General features: G+C 36.7%; 1 protein-coding gene across 1 annotated transcript in view; it reads right to left on the reverse strand.

Moving 5' to 3' along the window:
- The window catches only part of LOC131066475 (calcium-dependent lipid-binding protein), a 154,748-nt gene extending 137,024 nt beyond the window's left edge, over positions 1-17,724 (reverse strand). The window contains exon 1 of the mRNA XM_058001244.2: positions 16,993-17,724. Coding sequence (XP_057857227.1) covers positions 16,993-17,097 — 105 coding nt within the window. The 5' untranslated portion in view covers positions 17,098-17,724. The remainder of the gene's footprint in view (positions 1-16,992) is intronic.
- Between the last annotated feature and the right edge of the window lie 2,429 nt (positions 17,725-20,153).

Here is a 20,153-nt window from a genome sequence, read left to right on the forward strand (position 1 = left end):
TGAACTGACTGAGAGCATTCACAGCATAGCAGATATCTGGCCTAGTATTGACTAGGTACATCAGGGAGCCAATCAACTGTCTGTACTTAGAAGGATCTGCAAAATCTAAGTTAGCAGCAGAAACACTTAACTTCTTTAAGTTAGATTCCATAGGAGTACGCATAGGTTTACAATCTATCATTCTAAATCTTTTCAAAATATCAATAGTGTATTTTCCCTGACTTAGAAAGATTTCATTAGCTCTTTGCCATACTTCTAACCCTAGGAAGTAGTGCATTAGACCTAAATCTTTCATTTCAAATTCTGAGGCTAATTCCTTTTTACATCTTATGATTAATTTATTTTCACCCGTGAGAAATAAATCATCTACATACAAAACTAAAATAAGCATCTCATTATTATAAATTTTCAAGTAAATGTTAGCATCAGCATCATTCTTGGAAAACCCTTAACTTAGTAAGTACTTATCAATTCTTTCATACCAAGCGCGAGGAGCCTGTTTGAGCCCATATAAGGCTTTCTTCAACCTGCAAACATGAGAATCTCTTTTATGAATTACATAACCTTCTGGTTGCTCAATATAGACTTCCTCCTCAATGACTCCATTAAGGAAAGTTGTCTTAACGTCCATTTGATGCAGCTCCCAACCTTTGGCTGCAGCAATAGCTATTATAGACCTAATAGAGGTATATCTAGCAACAGGGGCAAAGGTTTCTTCATAATCTATTCCTTCCTTTTGAGAAAAACCACGAGCTACAAACCTAGCTTTATATTTTTCAATACTACCATCAACATTATGTTTAATTTTAAACAACCATTTAGAGGAAACGACAGACTTACCTTTGGGTATGGGTACAATGTCCCAGACATCATTCTTGATGATAGACCTATACTCTTCATCCATGGCTAATTTCCAAGCATGATGGTACATAGCTTCACCGATATTGTGGGGTTCAGACTCAATTATATTGCACATCACAGAAATGTAGTTGGCGTGATTTTGGACACTCTTGCTGATTCTGAAGGTTCCTCTGGGAGCAGCAAACCCTTCCGCATCTTGAATTGTATTTCTAACCTAGAGTGGTCTCTTCTTGCAGACCACAATATCCTGAGGTATATCGGTAGATTGCATGGGTTCTAATGAGTCATTCTGAACTTCCTGATCTGGGAGATCAGTAGACTCCTCCTATAACTCAGGGTTAGCATCAACAATTGAATCTTGTTTTTCCATCATCATATCATCATTGTTGATTAATGAACCTTTAGATCTTTTGAAAGCAATATCTTCTTCAAAGGTTACATCTCTACTTACCTCAACATACCTTTGACCTGAAATGTAGATCCTGAAAGCTTTGGAAGATTCGTTGTATCCTCCTAGGATGCCTTTCTTTCCAGATGGATCCAACTTGGTTCATTTTTCCTTAGGCACATGAACATACACAGGGCTTCCAAATATCCTTAGGTGACTGATGTCAGGTTTGATTCCTGAAAATGCTTCTTCAGGTGTTACATTCTTTAGGACTTGATGAGGACATCTATTCTGAATATAAACTGCAATTTTGGATGCTTCTGCCCATAGAAAAGGTTGCAAGTCTTGATCATGAATCATGGCTCTTGCAGCTTCAACAATGGTCTTGTTCTTTCTTTCAGCAACTCCATTTTGCTGAGGGTTGTAGGGAACATAGAACTCCCTCTTAATTCCTGCTTTAACACAAAAGTCATAGAAGCTACCTGAGGTGTATTCACCTCCATTGTCAGACCTCAAACATTTAATTCGATTTCCTGTAGTATTTTCAACTAAGGCTTTGAATTCTTTAAATCTGTTTAGGACTTCTTCAGACTCTTTAGATTTAAGAAAATAGATCCATGTTTTCCTAGAGAAATCATCTATGAAGATAACATAATATAAGAACCCGCTAGGAGATGCTACTGACATGGGACCACATAAATCTGAATGAATAAGCTCTAACCTTTCTTTAGCCCTACTATCGCTTTTATGAAAGGGATTCTTTATATTCTTACCCATTGCATAACCTTTACAAGCATCATCATGAGATAAAGTGAGATTAGGCATACCTTTGACCATTTTACCGAGAGTGGGAAGAGCTTGAAAGTGAAGATGACCCAATCTTCTATGCCATAGCTCGCATGATTCAGGGGTCTCATGAATGAGAGCTTGAATTGGATTGGCTGCAAGCTTATATAAACTATCACATCTATGTCCAATAATACGAGCAAATTTGAAGTTAGATTTCTTAGACCAAGCGAGTACTTTCCCTTTAGAAAAAGCTATTTGCAAACCCTTATCTTCTAAAGCCGAAATAGAAATAAGATTTCTTTTAATACCAGGTACAAATAGAATATCACAGAGTTGTAAGGAAATACCAGAATCTAGTTTTAGAGAGGTAGTACCAGAACCTTTTACCGAGTATCGAGCATCATCACCGATTACAACATGAAGATTGGTGTCTTTTTCAATCAGATTTGAGAGATGCTCACGAAATCCTGAGATGTGTCTGGAGGCACCACTGTCAAGTATCCATGAATTGCTATCCATAGGAATATTGCTGGAAAGAGCAAAGATAAGAAGGTAGTCTTCACTTTGTTCGGCAACCTTATTTAAGTTAGCTTCCCTTTCCTTTGGGTCATTTTGACAATCTCTGGCATAGTGACCATACTTATCACATCTGAAGCAACGAATGTGAGAGGAATCTCTTGACTTTTTCCTTGGATCATAGGAGGAGGATCTAAAATCTTTGCTTCTCTTTTCTTTCTTCCAATGACCACCTTTCCTAGATTTAGATAAGAGAACATGATTATCTTTGAGAGAGTTTTAGAGTTTTCCTCTTACCTCAATTCGAGATTCCTCTTCGATGCAATCAAATTGAAGACGCTCAAAGTTGGGACGATTAGCTCTTCCACCAATGCTACGAATGAATGGTTCCCATTCATCTGGTAGACCATTTAATGCAATCATAACAAGGTCTTTATCTGAGATTTGGCAATCAAGAGTGCTTAGCTTGTCCTTTAGTTCATTGATCTTCATGAAGTAGGCTATGATTGAATCTTCTTCTTTCATTTTTATGTGTAGAAGTTGTTGTCTTAGGGCAAGAGCCCTGCTGAGATTGTTGACTTCATAGATCCCTTCCAAGTGTTTGATCATTTCTCTGGCAGATGTAAACTTTGATATGACAGTGACAAGATGATTCTTGACAGACTCAATTATGATCCTTCTAGCCTTGAGGGAATCTTTCTTGAACAGTTTCAGCTCTTCAACATCTTCTGGAGGAGACAGCCTTTCTTCTTCTACAAATTTCAGTAGATCATTTTCTTCAAGGACCAACAGAATACGAACTTTCCAAGCAGCAAAGTCAATGGCTCCCTCAAGCCTATCTTCAGCCTTCAAACCTAACATCTTTAATCTGAACACAAACAACAGCTATATGCAACAATTGATCTGCTAAAATCAGAAGTTAGTAACACCTAGAGCTCTGATACCATGTTAATTTAAACCCTAGGTATGATAATCAGATTTATCTTATTCAATTATGGCCTGGTTTGTATTAGATTTGCAGTAGTTTAGTGAATCAACATGCATTAAATTGTGCCCTAGATTGTAATCAGATTTGCAGAACTTAGTAAGACAACATAAATCAGAAATATGATAGAAGACAAACAAGCATACCCTGGGAAAACCTCCAAGGAGGAAAAACCCAGCATGAAAGACCCACAGGTCAGATTGTATATTCTCCTCTAAATAACAGTACAATACTTAGCTCGAATCTGATCTTGACATATCAGATCTGTCCTTGTATGCTTCAATGACTTGCCTCAAGATATGCTATGTCCCCTTGGACAATATTACACCAAACTGAATAATTCACCCTCTTCCTTAGGTTCGCACAGCAGAGCTAATTTGCATTCTGATTTAATTGAACTTGATGATATTGTCTTGCAAAGTGATCTTTATTTATATGCCTCTTTTCTTTATTTAGGTCGGCCCTTTCTTGAAGTCGGCCTCCTTATATTTTAGGCACTAATGTTGTTTGATGCTAATATTTAATTGTTATGTATTAGCGTGGATTTAGGATAGGGCCACGTTTAGGGTAGGACCCAGTCCTAAAGGAGTTCGGATGTTGCCTTAAGGCAATCCGAACCCCTATACCCTAGTTACAATCAACAGGATAGGTGGTCTTTAGACCCTAGGATGATGTGTTAGATCAGTTTGGATCCTTTGGATGTAATAAAGAACCCGTTTGTAAGGCAAATTGGCTCTAAGGTCATTTATAAACCTAGAGACCAAATTAGGCCATGGGGTTCATGTAGTGTAGGAGGCATGTTGATAGGTTGTCTTGAGTTGTTTTAGGCCTAGGATAGGTCTACTAGGTCCATTGGGGACTTGTGCACTTCAAAAGTGTCAAAATTGCAAAATTTGTCAAAAGTTGCTAAGCAACATTTTCCCACCGATTGGAGAAAAAGGTTCCAACAGCCATAACCACTTGAAAACAATTGTAGCCGTTGGGGGAAGGCCTATTTAGGCTTTTGAGATCATCCATGTTGATGTTGGATGAGGTGTGTAAAGATTTGGTGGTTTGAGCAACAATAAAACTCAGATTTTACCCAATTTTCATTACTTTTTCGTATTGTACGATCTGATAGAGGATTTGATTGCATGGAATTTTGAATTGGTTGGATTGTGGCATGAGTACAGGTTCGAATGCAAGTGGTCTGACTCCAATTGGTAGAGTTTGGAGCGAGTTGTGAGCAGTTTACCAAAAACTGTCATTCAAAACCCTGGTTCATAGGGTTTCACCAAAGATGTGGCCCTAACTTGCAAATCCCATTGAGGAATTCAACGGCCTTTTGGGAAATGCAAGTTAGGGGTGTGTACACTGGGATTTCAAAAGGGTGGAATCTGGGAGTGAGGTTTGGTTTGGTTTCCACCAAAACCTAGGCTAAACAAGACGGTGTGTTTAGTCTAGCCTACAAGAAGGAATATGCAGACAATCACCTAGGGAGTATTTGGTGACCGGTCTAATGGTGGATTTGGTCTATTAGAGGCCAAGGGAACATGTCCAAGTGGTGAGTTTGGTTCCGCAACCCCATCTTCAAGTAGTTGCTTTGGAAAACAAGCCTAATTAGGCCTATTAGGTTGGTAAACTCAGTAAGTGCTTAGGGGTGCTCGAGTAGAGTCAAGCCTCAATCCATTGGGATTGGATGTAAAGCCCAAAAGGGTACTCAAATATGTAATTTGTTCCTAGGGTGTTTTGGGAGAATTTTGAATGATTTGGGAAATACCGATCTGGCAGGGCTACTAGGATTAGGCCTAGATAGGGGTTCCTTGACCCAGGTACAAAAAGGAGACTTCCAAACTTGGTTGGAAGGCTAGGGTGAGTGATCTTAGTTGTTAAACAGTCTAAACCCTCCTTAGAAAGTGCAGTAGGTGACTGGTTGCATTGGTGTGTGTAGAACCCTAGTTGTGGGGTTGTAATAGGCCTTAAACAAGGCATAGAGGGGTGATTTTGGGTCTTCTTACCTTCTAGTTGCCCACTCTGCATCATGAAGTCCTAAGTTTGAATCTCATCTGGTCTATGCTTTTCAGCAGTATCCAAATTCAGATAAAAACTAGAAGCCTCACACCTTTATAGTTACATAATTTCATCAAAATCCACATGCACAATTTTAATTCAATTGTACTTCATGATGCTTGAGATGTAAAGAAAGACAAGAAAATGCCCTTTGAAAAATACAAATGATGGGGCAATTCTTCAGATACATAAAAGGTGCATACAATGTCTCAAAGGTGATCTATAATTCAACAGCATTGGAGTATTCACTACCCTGCTGACTAATTATTTATCTCTTTAGACTTTTTCCTTTTTTTTATTTTCACTATTGTGGGTCACAAAAGTAGCTAAACTATTTCCAAGGCCCCAAAGGGTGCATAGAATGTCTCAAATGTGATCTATAATTCAACAGCATTGGAGCATTGATTACCCTGCTGTCTAATTATTTTTCTCTTTAGACTTCTTCCATTTTTTCTTTTCACTATTGTGGGTCACAAAAGTAGCTAAACTACTTCCCAGGCCCCAACTGTTTGCTAAAGATGTGATATCAGGAATCCTGTTCAGTAAAGTTACAAAGGATTTGTAACTCATGTAAATTACGATTTTCTACAAGAAAAGAGTATTTAATTGGAAGACAAGTCACATCCCAATACCACAAAGGAGCCAGTAGCTTCAGATATAGAGCACTCCAAGTTGCTGAGCAAACTTATGGGAATGTCCTGGGTTCAAGTTGTAGCTGCTCATTAAAATTATCGCCATTAAATACCACAGCCAAGCCATATTCAAACTGTTTACTTGAAAATTACCAGTGACATAACAGATTATCATCACTAAAATATCACAGTCAAGCCATATTCAAACTGTTTACTTGGAAATTGCCATTCACATAAAAAATTATAACATCCTTTAAGAAAACATACCATGGCTGGGCTGTATTTAAGCCGTTTACTTGCAATCGCCACTACCATTAGGAATTTTAACATTCTATAAGAAAACATGGTTTGTACTATGTAGAACCTTCCACGATTCATAATGTTAAGTAAATGATACTTTTGGATAGGGTGCGAACAAAACAAAACTTGGTGACCCATCATCAAAATTAACAATTAAGAGACAGACAATAACTCATCCTTCAAATAGCTCAAGATTACAATGACATGTAGGGATCACCAGTATTGACATTTTCATCACAATATAATATGGTCATCTACATAGAGAATCTACATCTGCTTTAGAATCATTTAACTTGATGATAGACAACAAATAGTAGTTCTAAATGTTGAGTTTACAATTCTTGTTGGCAATTTATCAAAACTTTTGTTAGTTTAGAGTTTTGTTTTAAAAATTTCCCCAAGCTTTGTTTGGTTGTCTTGATTTAAAACTGTGTATTAGGGTATGATTAGAAGTACCTATCTAATTGTGCCTTATATCACTATACAAAATATGTTTAATTGTGGCTAACATCATTATAAATATCCCTGTTAAAGGGTTAAGAGGTTTGGATTCAAAAAGAAACAAAAATCTTCCTGTCCTTTAGGTACCAAAAGACATGGTGACACAAAAAAGGAGATTGGCACCCCTCCACCAAGTTACAATAAGCTCATTTTTTATGGTGCCGGCTGTCTTTTTATAGATTCAATAAATCATAGTTGAAGAGGACTCATTCAAATTGATCAATGCATTCATGCCCTAATTGGAAACTTTGGAGATTTTTAAAGGCTCGGAAGATAAGCTGACAATTTTAGGAAATTATCTTCCCTCATTGTTCAAGAGCTTCCCATATGGCAGTACATTTTCTAGCTAACTATGCAATGGACCAAGAAACCCTTACAGCTCTTTAGGGGAAGGGGCCCAATTACTGCCCATGTTCCAATAACCGTTCACTGGAACATGCTAATTATAGCCACCCACTTGTATACCCAATAGTTGAGAAAAAAGTTATAAATTAGAGGAATTGTGCAATTTTATTGGTGCCCATAGTGCAAAATTACAGGGCCATTTGGATCAGTTGTGTGTGGTGGTCAAAGTGAACGGTTAGCGGGGTGATAAAGAATAAGTATCAATGTCACTCTAAAAATATCACTTTTTGACCCTTGCACACATAATGAATCCTCCCACATTCTTTGTAACTACCAAGAAGACGATACAATATCTATAAGCTCTTAAGTTGCATACAAAAGAAAACAAAAAGAAAATCGTCAAAATCTAATGTACTGTTTAGGAGCTTGGGGTGCATGAAGTTGGCTATAATGGCTACCGGTACCCTTCCCCAATAGCTAGAAAAAAAGTAAGTTTCAATCTCCCTTGAAAAAGGGTTCTTCCCAAAAACCAGCATGTGAACTTTAATGCTCATTATTGCCAAAAGTGTGAAGAGAAGGCTGTTAATGCCTTTTGTGCAATTTGTGTTAAGTGCCTCCATTATGATGGATAACACATGGGAGAAGCAAATATTAGAGTCACATGGGTGGAATGCTTTATTTTGTGAGATTACATATTGTTTTATTTTGTTTGGCTTTGGGTAAGACTAAATATTAATTGGAGGACAACAAGTCACATAGCAAATGATGAACTAGTGGTTACCTATTGTTTGGCTTTGGGTGGCTAGGTTTGGTTTTAAGGTGTTGTCTTGGTGTGTGCATGATCTCAAAATAACACAACACATGTAGTCTCACAAGGTTTGTGAACCTTTCTAGAGAGGCAGAGTCTCAATGCAAATTTTAACTACCAAGAGATGGTCACTTTAGGGCTTGTAAATGCACTACTAAGTGAGAACAATGTGAGTCTAGTTGGTACCCCTCATCCAAAAGCTACCACCCAAGAGGATTTTGTTTCAAAATTGGAGGATGCGATTCCAAGTGCAGATCAAAGAACATGGCTCTTACGCTAGTTGGGTCAACTTAGGGATATGGAAGTGTTGAGTGCTAGACAAGAATCTTTTGTGAAAGAAGATAATGTACATTTGCTAGGATTTGGAGATTCCACATATTGGAAGAATTGTAGGTGTTGAAGGTGTTGAAAATAATAGCTAGCTCAGACACCTGATTATTGCATTCTAAATACAAATGTATTATCTCTCATGTAATTCAAATTATTTTGGTCTGGACCCAAACATGTAACGTGGAGGCAAATAAATATAACCTTGGGCTGGACCCAAACATGTAACGTAGAAGCAATTAAATGTAACTTTGGGCTGGACCCAAACATGTAATGTGAAGGCAATAAATGTAAATAAATCAATTAACTAAATGCAAGCCAACTTGAGGGTTTGACGCCAAAGGTTGGATATAAATCTAACAGCAAATGAAGTCATTACAAATCATTACATTGTGCAAATATTATCTGCTCTCCAAACAGCGATCTCTCCTCCACCTATGCGAACTTGTCCAAGCCTATTGTTCGAATTTATCAAGGTTGATTGCGTGGCGAAGTTGTCAAGATCTCCATGCAAACTTGATAAGGACTTCTCTTGTGCGAATCTGATCTTAGACATCTGCTACTGATCCTCCTAGTCATCTGTTGTTGATAAGGGCTGCAATCTTTATTGATATATTGGACAGCAATCTGAGATAAGTTTATTGCCTTGTAATTGCCTACATTTGAGATAATACATATTGTATTTTGAGGCTGGGTTTTTCACCTCCAAGAGGGAGGTTTTCCCAAGGTATTGGTGTCTCTTGTCTTGTGTTTTCATTGCTGTTACTGTTCATTCACAGTCTGTTATAATCTGATTGCTTAACATCTGATTGCTTAAAATTAACATGGTATCAGAGCTTTAGGTTCATTCTAAATAATCAGATTATTAGTTGCCCTTCACTTTCAGTTTGCTGTTTTAGTTTTGCAAGATGGTTACAGGTCTGAAAGTAGAGGACAGACTTGAAGGTGCCCTCAATTTTACATCATGGAAGGTTCATGTCCTCCTTGCTCTTGAAGAATTAGAGCTATTACAGTTTGTGGAAGACAAGGATCTGACAGAACCTTCGGATCCGGAAGAGCTAAAGCAATTCAAGAAGAATGCTCTCAAGGCAAAGAAGTTCCTTATTGATTCTGTGAAGGATCATCTTGTTCCAGTTATCTCCAAATTGAAGACAGCCCGAGAGATGTTTAAACATCTAGAAGGGATATATGAGATCAACAACATCAGCCGGACACTTACATTGAGGCAGCAACTTCTTCAAGTCAAAATGAGCAAAAGAGATTCAGTCATGTCCTTCTTCATGAAAATTTCAGAATTGAAGGGCCAACTCAGCGCCATTGGAAGCGAAGTTGTGGACAAAGATATTGTCATGATTGCTTTGAATGGTCTTCATGACTTTTGGGATCCATTCATTCAAAGCATAAGTGGAAGAGCTGAATTCCCTTCCTTCGATCGCCTCCGGTCAGATTGCATTCAAGAAGAGTCACACCTTGCCGCCAGAGGAATGCATAAAGGCACTCATGGAGGAGATCAACATGTGCTTGCATCTCAACATGTTAAAAGGAAGGGAGGCTATTGGAAGAAGAACAACTTCAAAAGAGATAGAGACTTCAGACCTCCTGCTTACGATTCGAGGAAGAAGCCAAGGGATCTTTCACGTGTCCGTTGCTTCAAATGTGACAAGTTTGGACATTATGCTAAAGAATGTTAGAACCCGCCCATGCAAGGAGAGGCCAACCTAAATGAAGTTGCAAACTCAAAGGATAATGAAGACTACCTCTTCATTTCTGCCTTGTCCAGCAATGTGCCAACCGATAGTAACACTTGGCTGATAGCCTGTGGTGCATCTAGACACATCACGGGATATCAAGAGCATCTCTCATACTTGATGGAGAAAGAGTCCAACCTTCATGTGGTAATTGGTGATGATGCTTAGTATTCGGTAAGAGGTTTTGGTAGCACTTCTTTAAATTTAGAATCTGGCATGTCCTTGCATCTTAGTGATATTTTATTTGTTCCTGGAATTAAGAGGAATTTAATTTCTATTTCTGCCCTAGAAGATAAAGGTTATCAAATAGCATTTTCTGAGGGTAAAGTACTTGCATGGCCTAAGAAATCTAGTATTAAATCTACTCGTGTTATGGGAAATAGATATGATAGTTTGTATAAGCTTTCAGCTAACCCCATTCGAGCACTCATTCATGAAGCTTCTGAATCTAGCGAACTATGGCATAGAAGGCTCAGCCATCTTCACTATCAAGCACTTCCTTCACTTGAAAGGATGGTCAAAGGTATGCCTCAACTTAATCAATTTCATAATGATACTTGCAAAGGTTGTGCATTAGGTAAGAACACTAGAAGTCCATTTCATAAAAGTGAAAGTAGAGCTAAGGAAAAATTAGCACTTATTCATTGTGATCTATGTGGACCCATGTTTGTTCCTTCACCTAGCGGATTTCTATACTGTGTTACATTCATAGATGATTTTTCTAGAAAGACTTGGATTTACTTTCTAAAAACTAAAGAATCTGATGAAGTGTTAAGTAGGTTTAAAGAATTTAAAGCCCTAGCTGAAAAAAATGTCTGGTAAAAGGATTAAAGTGTTAAGATCTAACAATGAAGGTGAATACACCTCAAGTGGCTTCAATGACTTTTGTGTAGAAACAGAAATTAAGAGGGAGTTCTGCATCCCCTACAATCCTCAGCAAAATGGTGTAGTTGAACGAAAGAATAGAGCCATTGTTGAAGCAACCAAAGTTGTGATTCACGATCAGGACCTGCAGACCTTCTTATGGGCTGAAACGTCCAAGACTGCAATGTACATTCAGAATAGATGCCCTCACCGTGTCCTGGAGAACATAACTCCCGAGGAAGCTTTCACTGGAGTCAAACCAGATATCAGCCACCTAAGGATCTTTGGAAGTCTTGTCTATGTTCATGTGCCAAAGGAAAAGAGGACTAAGTTAGAGCCTTCCGGGAAGAAGGGTATCCTTGTTGGATATAGTGAATCTTCCAAGGCATTTCGCATCTACATTCCTGGTCAAAGGTATATTGAGGTAAGTAGGGATGTCACCTTTGAAGAAAATATTGCTTTCAAGAAATCTAAAGGTTCTCTTATTGATAATGATAAAGAAGTTAATGATAATCAAAATATGGATATTGATACTAACCTCGAGATTCAAAGGGAGTCTATTGAGCCTCCCGAACCTATTGAGCATGATGATTCTCCTGAGCCTCTAGTTCCAACTAATGGACCTAGAGATATTGCAGTTAGCAAGAAAAGACCACTTTGGGTTAGAAGCACAATTCAAGATGCAGAAAAGTTTGCAGCTCTTAGTGGCACTTTCAGAGAAAGTAAGAGACCTCAGAAGCTCTCTGTTGCAATGAGGCTGAACCATCCAACATAGAAGAAGCTATGATCATACCAGCAAGCATGGAAATTAGCTATGGACGAAGAGTATCAATCCATCATCAAGAATGATGTCTGGGATATTGTGCCTAGACCTAAAGGTAAGTCTGTTGTTTCCTCCAAATGGTTGTTTAAAATTAAACATGTTGTTGATGGTAGTATAGAGAAATATAAAGCTAGATTTGTAGCTCGTGGTTTTTCTCAAAAGGAAGGCATAGATTATGAAAAAAGATTTGCTCCTATTGCTAGATATACTTCCATTAGAACTATTATAGCTATTGCTGCATCAGATGGGTGTAAAGACTGCTTTCCTTAAGGGTGTTATTGAGGAAGAAGTCTATATTGAACAACTTGAAGGTTATGAGATTCATAATAGAGAAACTCATGTGTGCAGACTGAAGAAAGCTCTCTACGGCCTCAAGCAAGCTCCTCGAGCTTGGTATGAAAGAATTGATAAGTACTTGGTGAGTTTAGGGTTTTATAAGAATGATGTTGATCCTAACATTTACTTTAAAGTATTTAATGGTGAAATGCTAATTATGGTTTTATATGTGGATGATTTATTTCTAACTGGTGAAGATAGTCTCATCATTAGGTGTAAGAAAGAATTAGCTACTGAATTTGAAATGAAGGATCTAGGTCTAATGCATTACTTTCTAAGGTTAGAAGTGTGGCAAAGACCTAATGAAATTATTCTAAGTCAAGGACAATATACTATTGATATATTGAAAAGATTTGGTATGATGGATTGTAAACCTATGTCTACTCCTATGGAAACTAACTTAAAGAAGTTGAGTATTTCTGCAGCTAATTCTGATTTTGCAGATCCTTCAGAGTATAGGCAGTTGATTGGATCCTTGATGTATCTAGTCAACACTAGACCAAGACATTTGCTATGCACCGAGTGCACTTAGCCAATTCATGAACCAGCCAAAGCATGTTCACTTGATGGCAGCCAAGCACATCCTGAGGTATTTGCGTGGAACGGTTGGCTATGGGCTGAAGTATCCAATCAACACAGTAATCAATTTGGAAGGCTACTCTGATTCTGATTGGGATAGAAGCGTTACTAACAGGAAAAGCACTTCAGGAATCTGTTTCAACTTGGGTTCCGCTATGATCTCTTGGGCCAGTAGGAAATAGTCCTCAGTTGCATTAAGTACTGCAGAAGCTTAATACATTGCTTCAAGTGTGGCAACTAGAGAAGCAGTTTGGCTTTGCAAGCTTCTTGTTGGGTTGTTTGAACAACCTTGGGAATCCACTGTTATTTATTGTGATAATCAGAGTTGTATTAAAATGTCTAATAATCCCGTGTTTCATGACAGGTCAAAACATGTGGAAACTCATTATCACTATGTTCGTGATATGGCACAAAGAGGTGCCATCCAGCTGAAATATATCAGCACTGATGAACAGATTTCAGATGTTCTCACCAAGCCTCTAGCTCAAGTAAAGTTTGAGTACTTCAGAGAGAAGCTTGGAATTGTGGAGAACACAGCATTGATTGAGAGGGAGTCTCAATCTTAGTGATGCAATTTCGTTTGCATCTTCCACCCTCTGCGGGCAATGCAAGGTGGAATCACCCTTTGCGGGTAATGCAAGGTGATATCGTATCCTTCTTTGGGAGAAGGCTGAGGTGTAAGACCTCTTCCACCCTCTACGAGCAATGCAAGGTGGTTCCATCCTTTGCGGGCAATGCAAGATGGACATCATGAAATGAGTTCATGATATTTATGTGTTTTATTGCAAGTATACTCTATAGAGCTTATACATTCATCCTTGCAAGCAATGCAAGATGAAAGTCATGAATGGATCATGACAAGTGGCAGATCCTCCCTAGCTAAGAGGGAGTGTTGAAAATAATAGCTAGCTCGGATACCTAATTATTGCATTCTAAATACAAATGTATTATCTCTCATGTAATTTGAATTTTTTTGGGCTAGACCCAAACATGTAACATGGAGGCAAATAAAAATAACCTTGGGCTGGACCCAAACATGTAACGTAGAAGCAATTAAATGTAACTTTGGGCTGGACCCAAACATGTAACGTGAAGGCAATAAATGTAAATAAATCAATTAACTAAATGCAAGCCGACTTGAGGGTTTGATGCCAAAGGTTGGATATAAATCTAACAGCAAATGAAGTCATTACAAATCATTACATTATGCAAATATTATCTGCTCTCCAAACAGCGAGAGCTCCTCCACCTATGTGAACTTGTCCAAGCCTATTGTGCGAATTCATCAATGTTGATTGTGTGGCGAAGTTGTCAAGATCTCCATGCGAACTTGATAAGGACTTCTCTTGTGCGAATCTGATCTTAGACATCTGCTGCTGATCCTCCTAGTCATCTGCTGTTGATAAGGGCTGCAATCTTCATTGATATATTGGACAGCAATCTGAGATAAGTTTATTGCCTTGTAATTGCCTACATTTGAGATAATACATATTGTATTTTGAGGCTGGGTTTTTCACCTCCAAGAGGGAGGTTTTCCCAGGGTATTGGTGTCTCTTGTCTTGTGTTTTCATTGATGTTACTGTTCATTCACAGTCTGTTATAATCTGATTGCTTAAAATTAACAGAAGGACTATAAAAAGAAAATGGGAAAAGTTACTGACATTCTCATGGTGACTCCTTGAGGTTTCAAGTGCCTTTTACAAACCTACTTTCAAGAAGGCAAGTTGCTCTAAGTGCAAAGATATCAAGTGTTATTACATGGCATTAATATCCCATCCTTGGACATGACTCTATAAGGTGCCTCATCTTCTATGGATCAATTTCAAAGTAGTAGCAATACAAGACCTTGTTGGTCGAGGTGTAGTAGAAGGCGAAGGGCTCAAATGCTAGAGTATCCTCTAGGTTTCTGTCTCTTTTTGTTGGTCTTGTCACGCCTGGTTTTTTGTTTGTAGGGCGGTGCTCCTTTCTGGTCCAACTCTTTAAAAGTTGGTTTGCAAGTTGTTATAGGAGATTTGGTCAGGTTTTTGGTTTGGGCTTCAACTCTCGACCATTCTAGTCATTTCTTTATACTTTGAAATTATGTATACATTATATTCTCAATTGGGGGGCCAACAAAACTCTTCACTAATTAATCTTAAAAAAAATGTCATTCGACATAATTTTGTGTATTAGGTGATAATCACAAATGTATATGTACTTGCACCTGATATTATCAGATAAAATATGTCAGATTATGCACAATGTCATTACATACAACTTCGTGTATTAGGTGATAATCACAAATATTTGTGTCATTGATATAAAATACATGTACAGTTATGCATTATGTTGTTACATGCAACTTCATGTATTAGGTTATAATTACAAATATTTGTGTAGCGTGCCTAATATCACTATATGAAATGTTTGTATAATCATGCACAATGTCATTGCATACAACTTCATGTATTAGAATGTATTATATTATAATCATGATTATCTACGTAATTGTGTCTGATATTGTAATATTAAACATGTCTCTAATTGTGCAAAAATTTGTTACATAGAACTTCATAAATTAGGCTACAATAACTAATATCTTTATAATCGTGCCTAATATTATTAGATAAAATGTGTGTAATTGTGCATAACATCATTACATAAAACTTTGTGTTAGGTTATAATTACAATATCAGTGTAATGTGCCCAATATCACTATTAAAATTGTAATGGTGAAATTTGAATACCAATGTTATTTCCCATTGACTTTTGTGCCTACTATGACGAAATGTCTTGATACATGTGCATATCGACAATTGGTGCAATCTTCTATAAAGTTGAGCTCGTCCCCTTGGCCTTTACCAATCCATACAAACACACATACTAGATGCATTTGCCATATCCATGCATTTATTACACTTATTCATACACCTACTTCCTTACAGCTGTTATTCACCTAGATCCAACTAATTGCCCACACTAGTACACTTCCATGGTCACGGGGTCACATCACGGTTGCTTACTGTCCCTTTCCTTTTAAAAATTCAAATTCAAATCTTAACAAACTGGCTCCCTTTATTTTCCTACCATGAGCTTACCAAGTACACATACACAATTTGATGCTATGTGTTGGTATTTAAACACATTCAATAAATTAATTCTAACATCCATCATGAGTTCACAAGCATTCTCTCATTCTGAGGCATTAAAAAGAGCAATCAACAAGTAAAAAATCTCCATGCATCATTCTAGGGCCCTTGCCTATTGTCTTCGAACTTTGTACACACTTCCAGGGGTTGACCTAGGAGAACTTGTCTCCTTGTGACATGACAGTGACCCTTCCAGGGTATTCTTAAATGCTGCCAGCCCTTGGATGTCAGAAAGGAGAAGGGCTACTGAAGATCATTCAGAGAAACACAAGACCAAGAGCAGACATTGTTAAGGACAAGTCTGGAGTCAAAGGATGAAACCACGATCACAGACTTGACCTAGGCCTGCAAACTTGACCCCTAACAGAGCATAGGTTCAACACAAGTCCTGAGGCATTTAGTTGAGAAAGAGGCCCTTTTCCAAACTAGATAACACCCAGATTCCTAAATCTTCATCAAAACTCCACATTCTTCAGTCATAGAGCTAAATACTTTACCTGTCGCATTTACGTGCCTAGAAGGGCAAGAGCAATTGTCTAATTTACCAGTCCCGGCTGTCATTAGGTGCTTAATTGATTGTGTCTACTTAATTAGCCTAGGTTAACCAAAGAAAAAAGTTTATGTTCTTTAAAATAATATGTGTCAATTGGGCATAATGTCATTACATACAACTTCAACAATTAGGTTGTAGTCACAAATTTCTTTACAATTATGCTCAATATTATAAGATACATGTGTAATTGTGATAACATAATTCATACAACTTAGCGTCTCAAGTGATAAACAGAAATATCTGTATACTTGTGCCTAATATCCTTACATAAGATACAAATGTAATTGAGCTTAATGTGCTTACAAACAACAGGGCGTCTTGGGGTGCAATAACAAATATCTATGTAATTTTGTCTGATATAATTACATAGTCAGACCAGGCCGTAATTAAACTGTTCAACTGAAATTGCAGTTTGAAAAAGAAAAGGCAGCCAGGCATAAGAAAAAATAATTGCAAGTACCTTAGAAATACGTTTGAGACTGCGCCACGCCATGGCTTTTTTCATTCCCGCCATCACTGATATTCCGACAATTATGCCGAATACAATCCCTGAAATCAGCCCCATTTTTCACTCGCTTCACTTCCCTAACCCCCACCTTACCGCTCGATGCAAATGCAGCAGCGATCCGTTTCAAAAACAACTAATTATTTCTGTAACCCTACAAAATTTTAAGCCTAGAAAACAATGTTTCTGTCCGATCATCCATACCCGGACAAAATTGATACTGTTAAGTCCCCAAAAGGCTTAGTATGCATTCCGTAGATATCTAGGGCCCGAGAGGGTTGAACCAATTAAAAACAATGCCAGGTCAGCCTATTCAGTGTCCCTTGGTTTGTCTTGACATAGCAGTGAAGAAGTTTTCCTGTATAATTTAGTCCGTCTATGCTCAAAGGCCAGCTACTTTATGCAGGCGCAAAGAAAATCACTTCCAACACCTTCTTTCCTCATTCTCATCATTGTTGTTTACCATGTCTGTAGTCAGCGTCGCACCTGCTTACGCCAGATCATCCATTGCCCCGTTAAATTTATCGGATTTACCCCAACTGGCAACTTCCTGAAGCCTTGATGAAGACGTGCAGCGGGGTAGATGGCTTAGCTGGACTCCTTTTACAGGTTCTCTTGGTCTGTTATCCTCTGGCCCACTCAAATCGTATTATATTCATTTCAATAGGAAAAACAGCTTTTTATACACGGAAATCTTATCTCAGGCACGTTTCCTCTTGAATGTTGTATTTTCAATCCACCTTACGTTAATAAAAACATTAAATTTGAAATTTAGATATTTTTGTACTTCAGAAAGGAGGGCGAGCAGTTGAGCGGGGTTTAATTGTCAGGAAGGTCGTTATGCATCGATATTAGTCTTGAAATAATTAATATTATATCTTAATGATAATGATTCTTTTATATGTAAATAAATTTATAGGACCTTTGAATAAACATTTTAATAAAGAATGTATGATTAAATGTATAATAAATTTATGGGACCTTTGAATAAACATTTTAATAAAGAATGTATGATTAAATGTATAATAAATTTATGGGACCTTTGAATAAAAATGTATGATTAAATGTAATGAATTTTTATTTGTTTTATGTAATATATTATAAAGGTTAGTTATGTGTGTTTTAATTATAAAGTAAAATTGATTGTCTTAGTATTCAAAACTATATGAGAAGAACATATATGTGATCATTCTTATGTATATAAATATGTTTATAAATATGTTTGTATAATTTATGGTCATGAATATGTTTGTCAACATTTCACTTTCAATTGAAGTATTTATTTTATATGCTTGTCGTATGACAAAAGTAATATGTAAAAATAATTAAATATTGATATACATATATGAATGCAACATCTTAGTCTCACTTCTAAATTCAAATGACCCATAATTAATGGATGTATTTTTTTACCCATTCATTTTCTATGGTACATTCAAGATATACACAATATGTACAAGCAAAACATTAAGAAATTTTCTCAAACTCTTCATAAATTCAAATCAAATACACAAAATTAAATTTCATTAATTGAAATATTTAATAAACATGACTCAATCCATGCCAACAAAAACAACCATTGGGATAGTACAACCTAAGTTGGCCTAGTGGTGGAAAACTTGTGCTCTTGAAAAAGAGATCACAAGTTCAAATCCCATAAGGGGGTAGGGTATGTACACCTTATCGGCTTCGGCCTATTACCAATCAAAAAAAAAAAACATTGGGATACAAGTACACAAACCAAGTAATGTGACAAAACTTCAAGGGTATAAATATATTGTTGGAAGAAATCATTTTCACACTAAATTTGTTTAATGTTTAAACTATTTATCATAGTTTATATGTTGTTGTTGTAATACCACTTACACAAAAGTTTTAAGTTTGCTAACTTGTCTAATTAACAATGAATCCATCACTATATTTGGTATTATTTAAAAGAAGAATAAAACACTATATATTTTGTTAATATTGAAGGCCAACATCCTTCGATTCTACCATTTCAAAGGTCAAAGTAAACTAAGAATTAGATTACAAGTTGTAAGCCAAGATATGTATGTTAGCCCAACCTCATGTATGGATAGCCAAGGTATTATTCCTTAATTAGTTAAACCACTTTGCAAGATATATATCTAATGGATTTTAACCTACTAAGAAATATTTACTCATATTTGTTAGTCATGGTGACCATATGAAACTTTCCATTGTTTAGGACGTAAGAATTTTGGGAATCAATTTAGCTATCTTATAAAAGCAACACCACAAGCTCTGTTTTTTAGATGTAAACATATTTTGTCAGTTCAAAAAATATTTCAAAAGTGAGAGGTTGGAGTGAATGAAAATAACATCGAGATAAGATTTAAAAGAATTGATATTTGACCATTGAACATAAAAGCACTTGCTAATTAAATGAATCAAATTAAATCATTTGATGTTGGTGAAGAGGATGAAGTGGTTGCAATTGAAAATATCCTATGATTAGTAGGAATAAACAAGTTTAAAATTCAACAAAGTCTAGAAAAAAATTAGCTATAAAATATTGCTATTATTGAAATGGAATGAACATGATTATGCTATAAATGAATAAATACAACATGAAACTATTGTTAAAAAGGAGCATGTCATCAGCATGCTTCATGGTGTTCAAGGTATAGTGGTAGTTGTAAGCTTCTTAAACTCTTGAGTTTATCTTATGAGTTAAGGGGATGAGTAGTTTGGGAGAAGAGTTAAGGTCTCCATCCAAAACAAAAAAGAAGATTTAAGGTAGTTCAAGTTCTTTCATTGATCCCTTCATCTTTCCCAAATAATATACCACGTATTAATTATGGAACAAATAGAGAGTGGTTTGTAAAAAATGAAAGGATTACATTAGGAGAAAAAGAAGGCAAAGCAAAAGTACATTGTAAATTCATATTATTGCCAACCAAAAGACAACCAAGCACATACCTATTTATCATATTTTTTTAAATTATCAAATGCAAAGGTGAATGAGAAATATTTTCATGAGTGGCACTACAATTAGGTTGAATTGAAAATTACAAATACTCACTAGAGACGAGTATTGGTATTACGTGGATCAACAAGTATAAAAAAAAGTGAGCGATATAAAGGCAAGGAAA

The sequence above is a fragment of the Cryptomeria japonica genome, chromosome 11 (assembly GCF_030272615.1).
Source record: "Cryptomeria japonica chromosome 11, Sugi_1.0, whole genome shotgun sequence".
Lineage (NCBI taxonomy): Eukaryota > Viridiplantae > Streptophyta > Pinopsida > Cupressales > Cupressaceae > Cryptomeria > Cryptomeria japonica.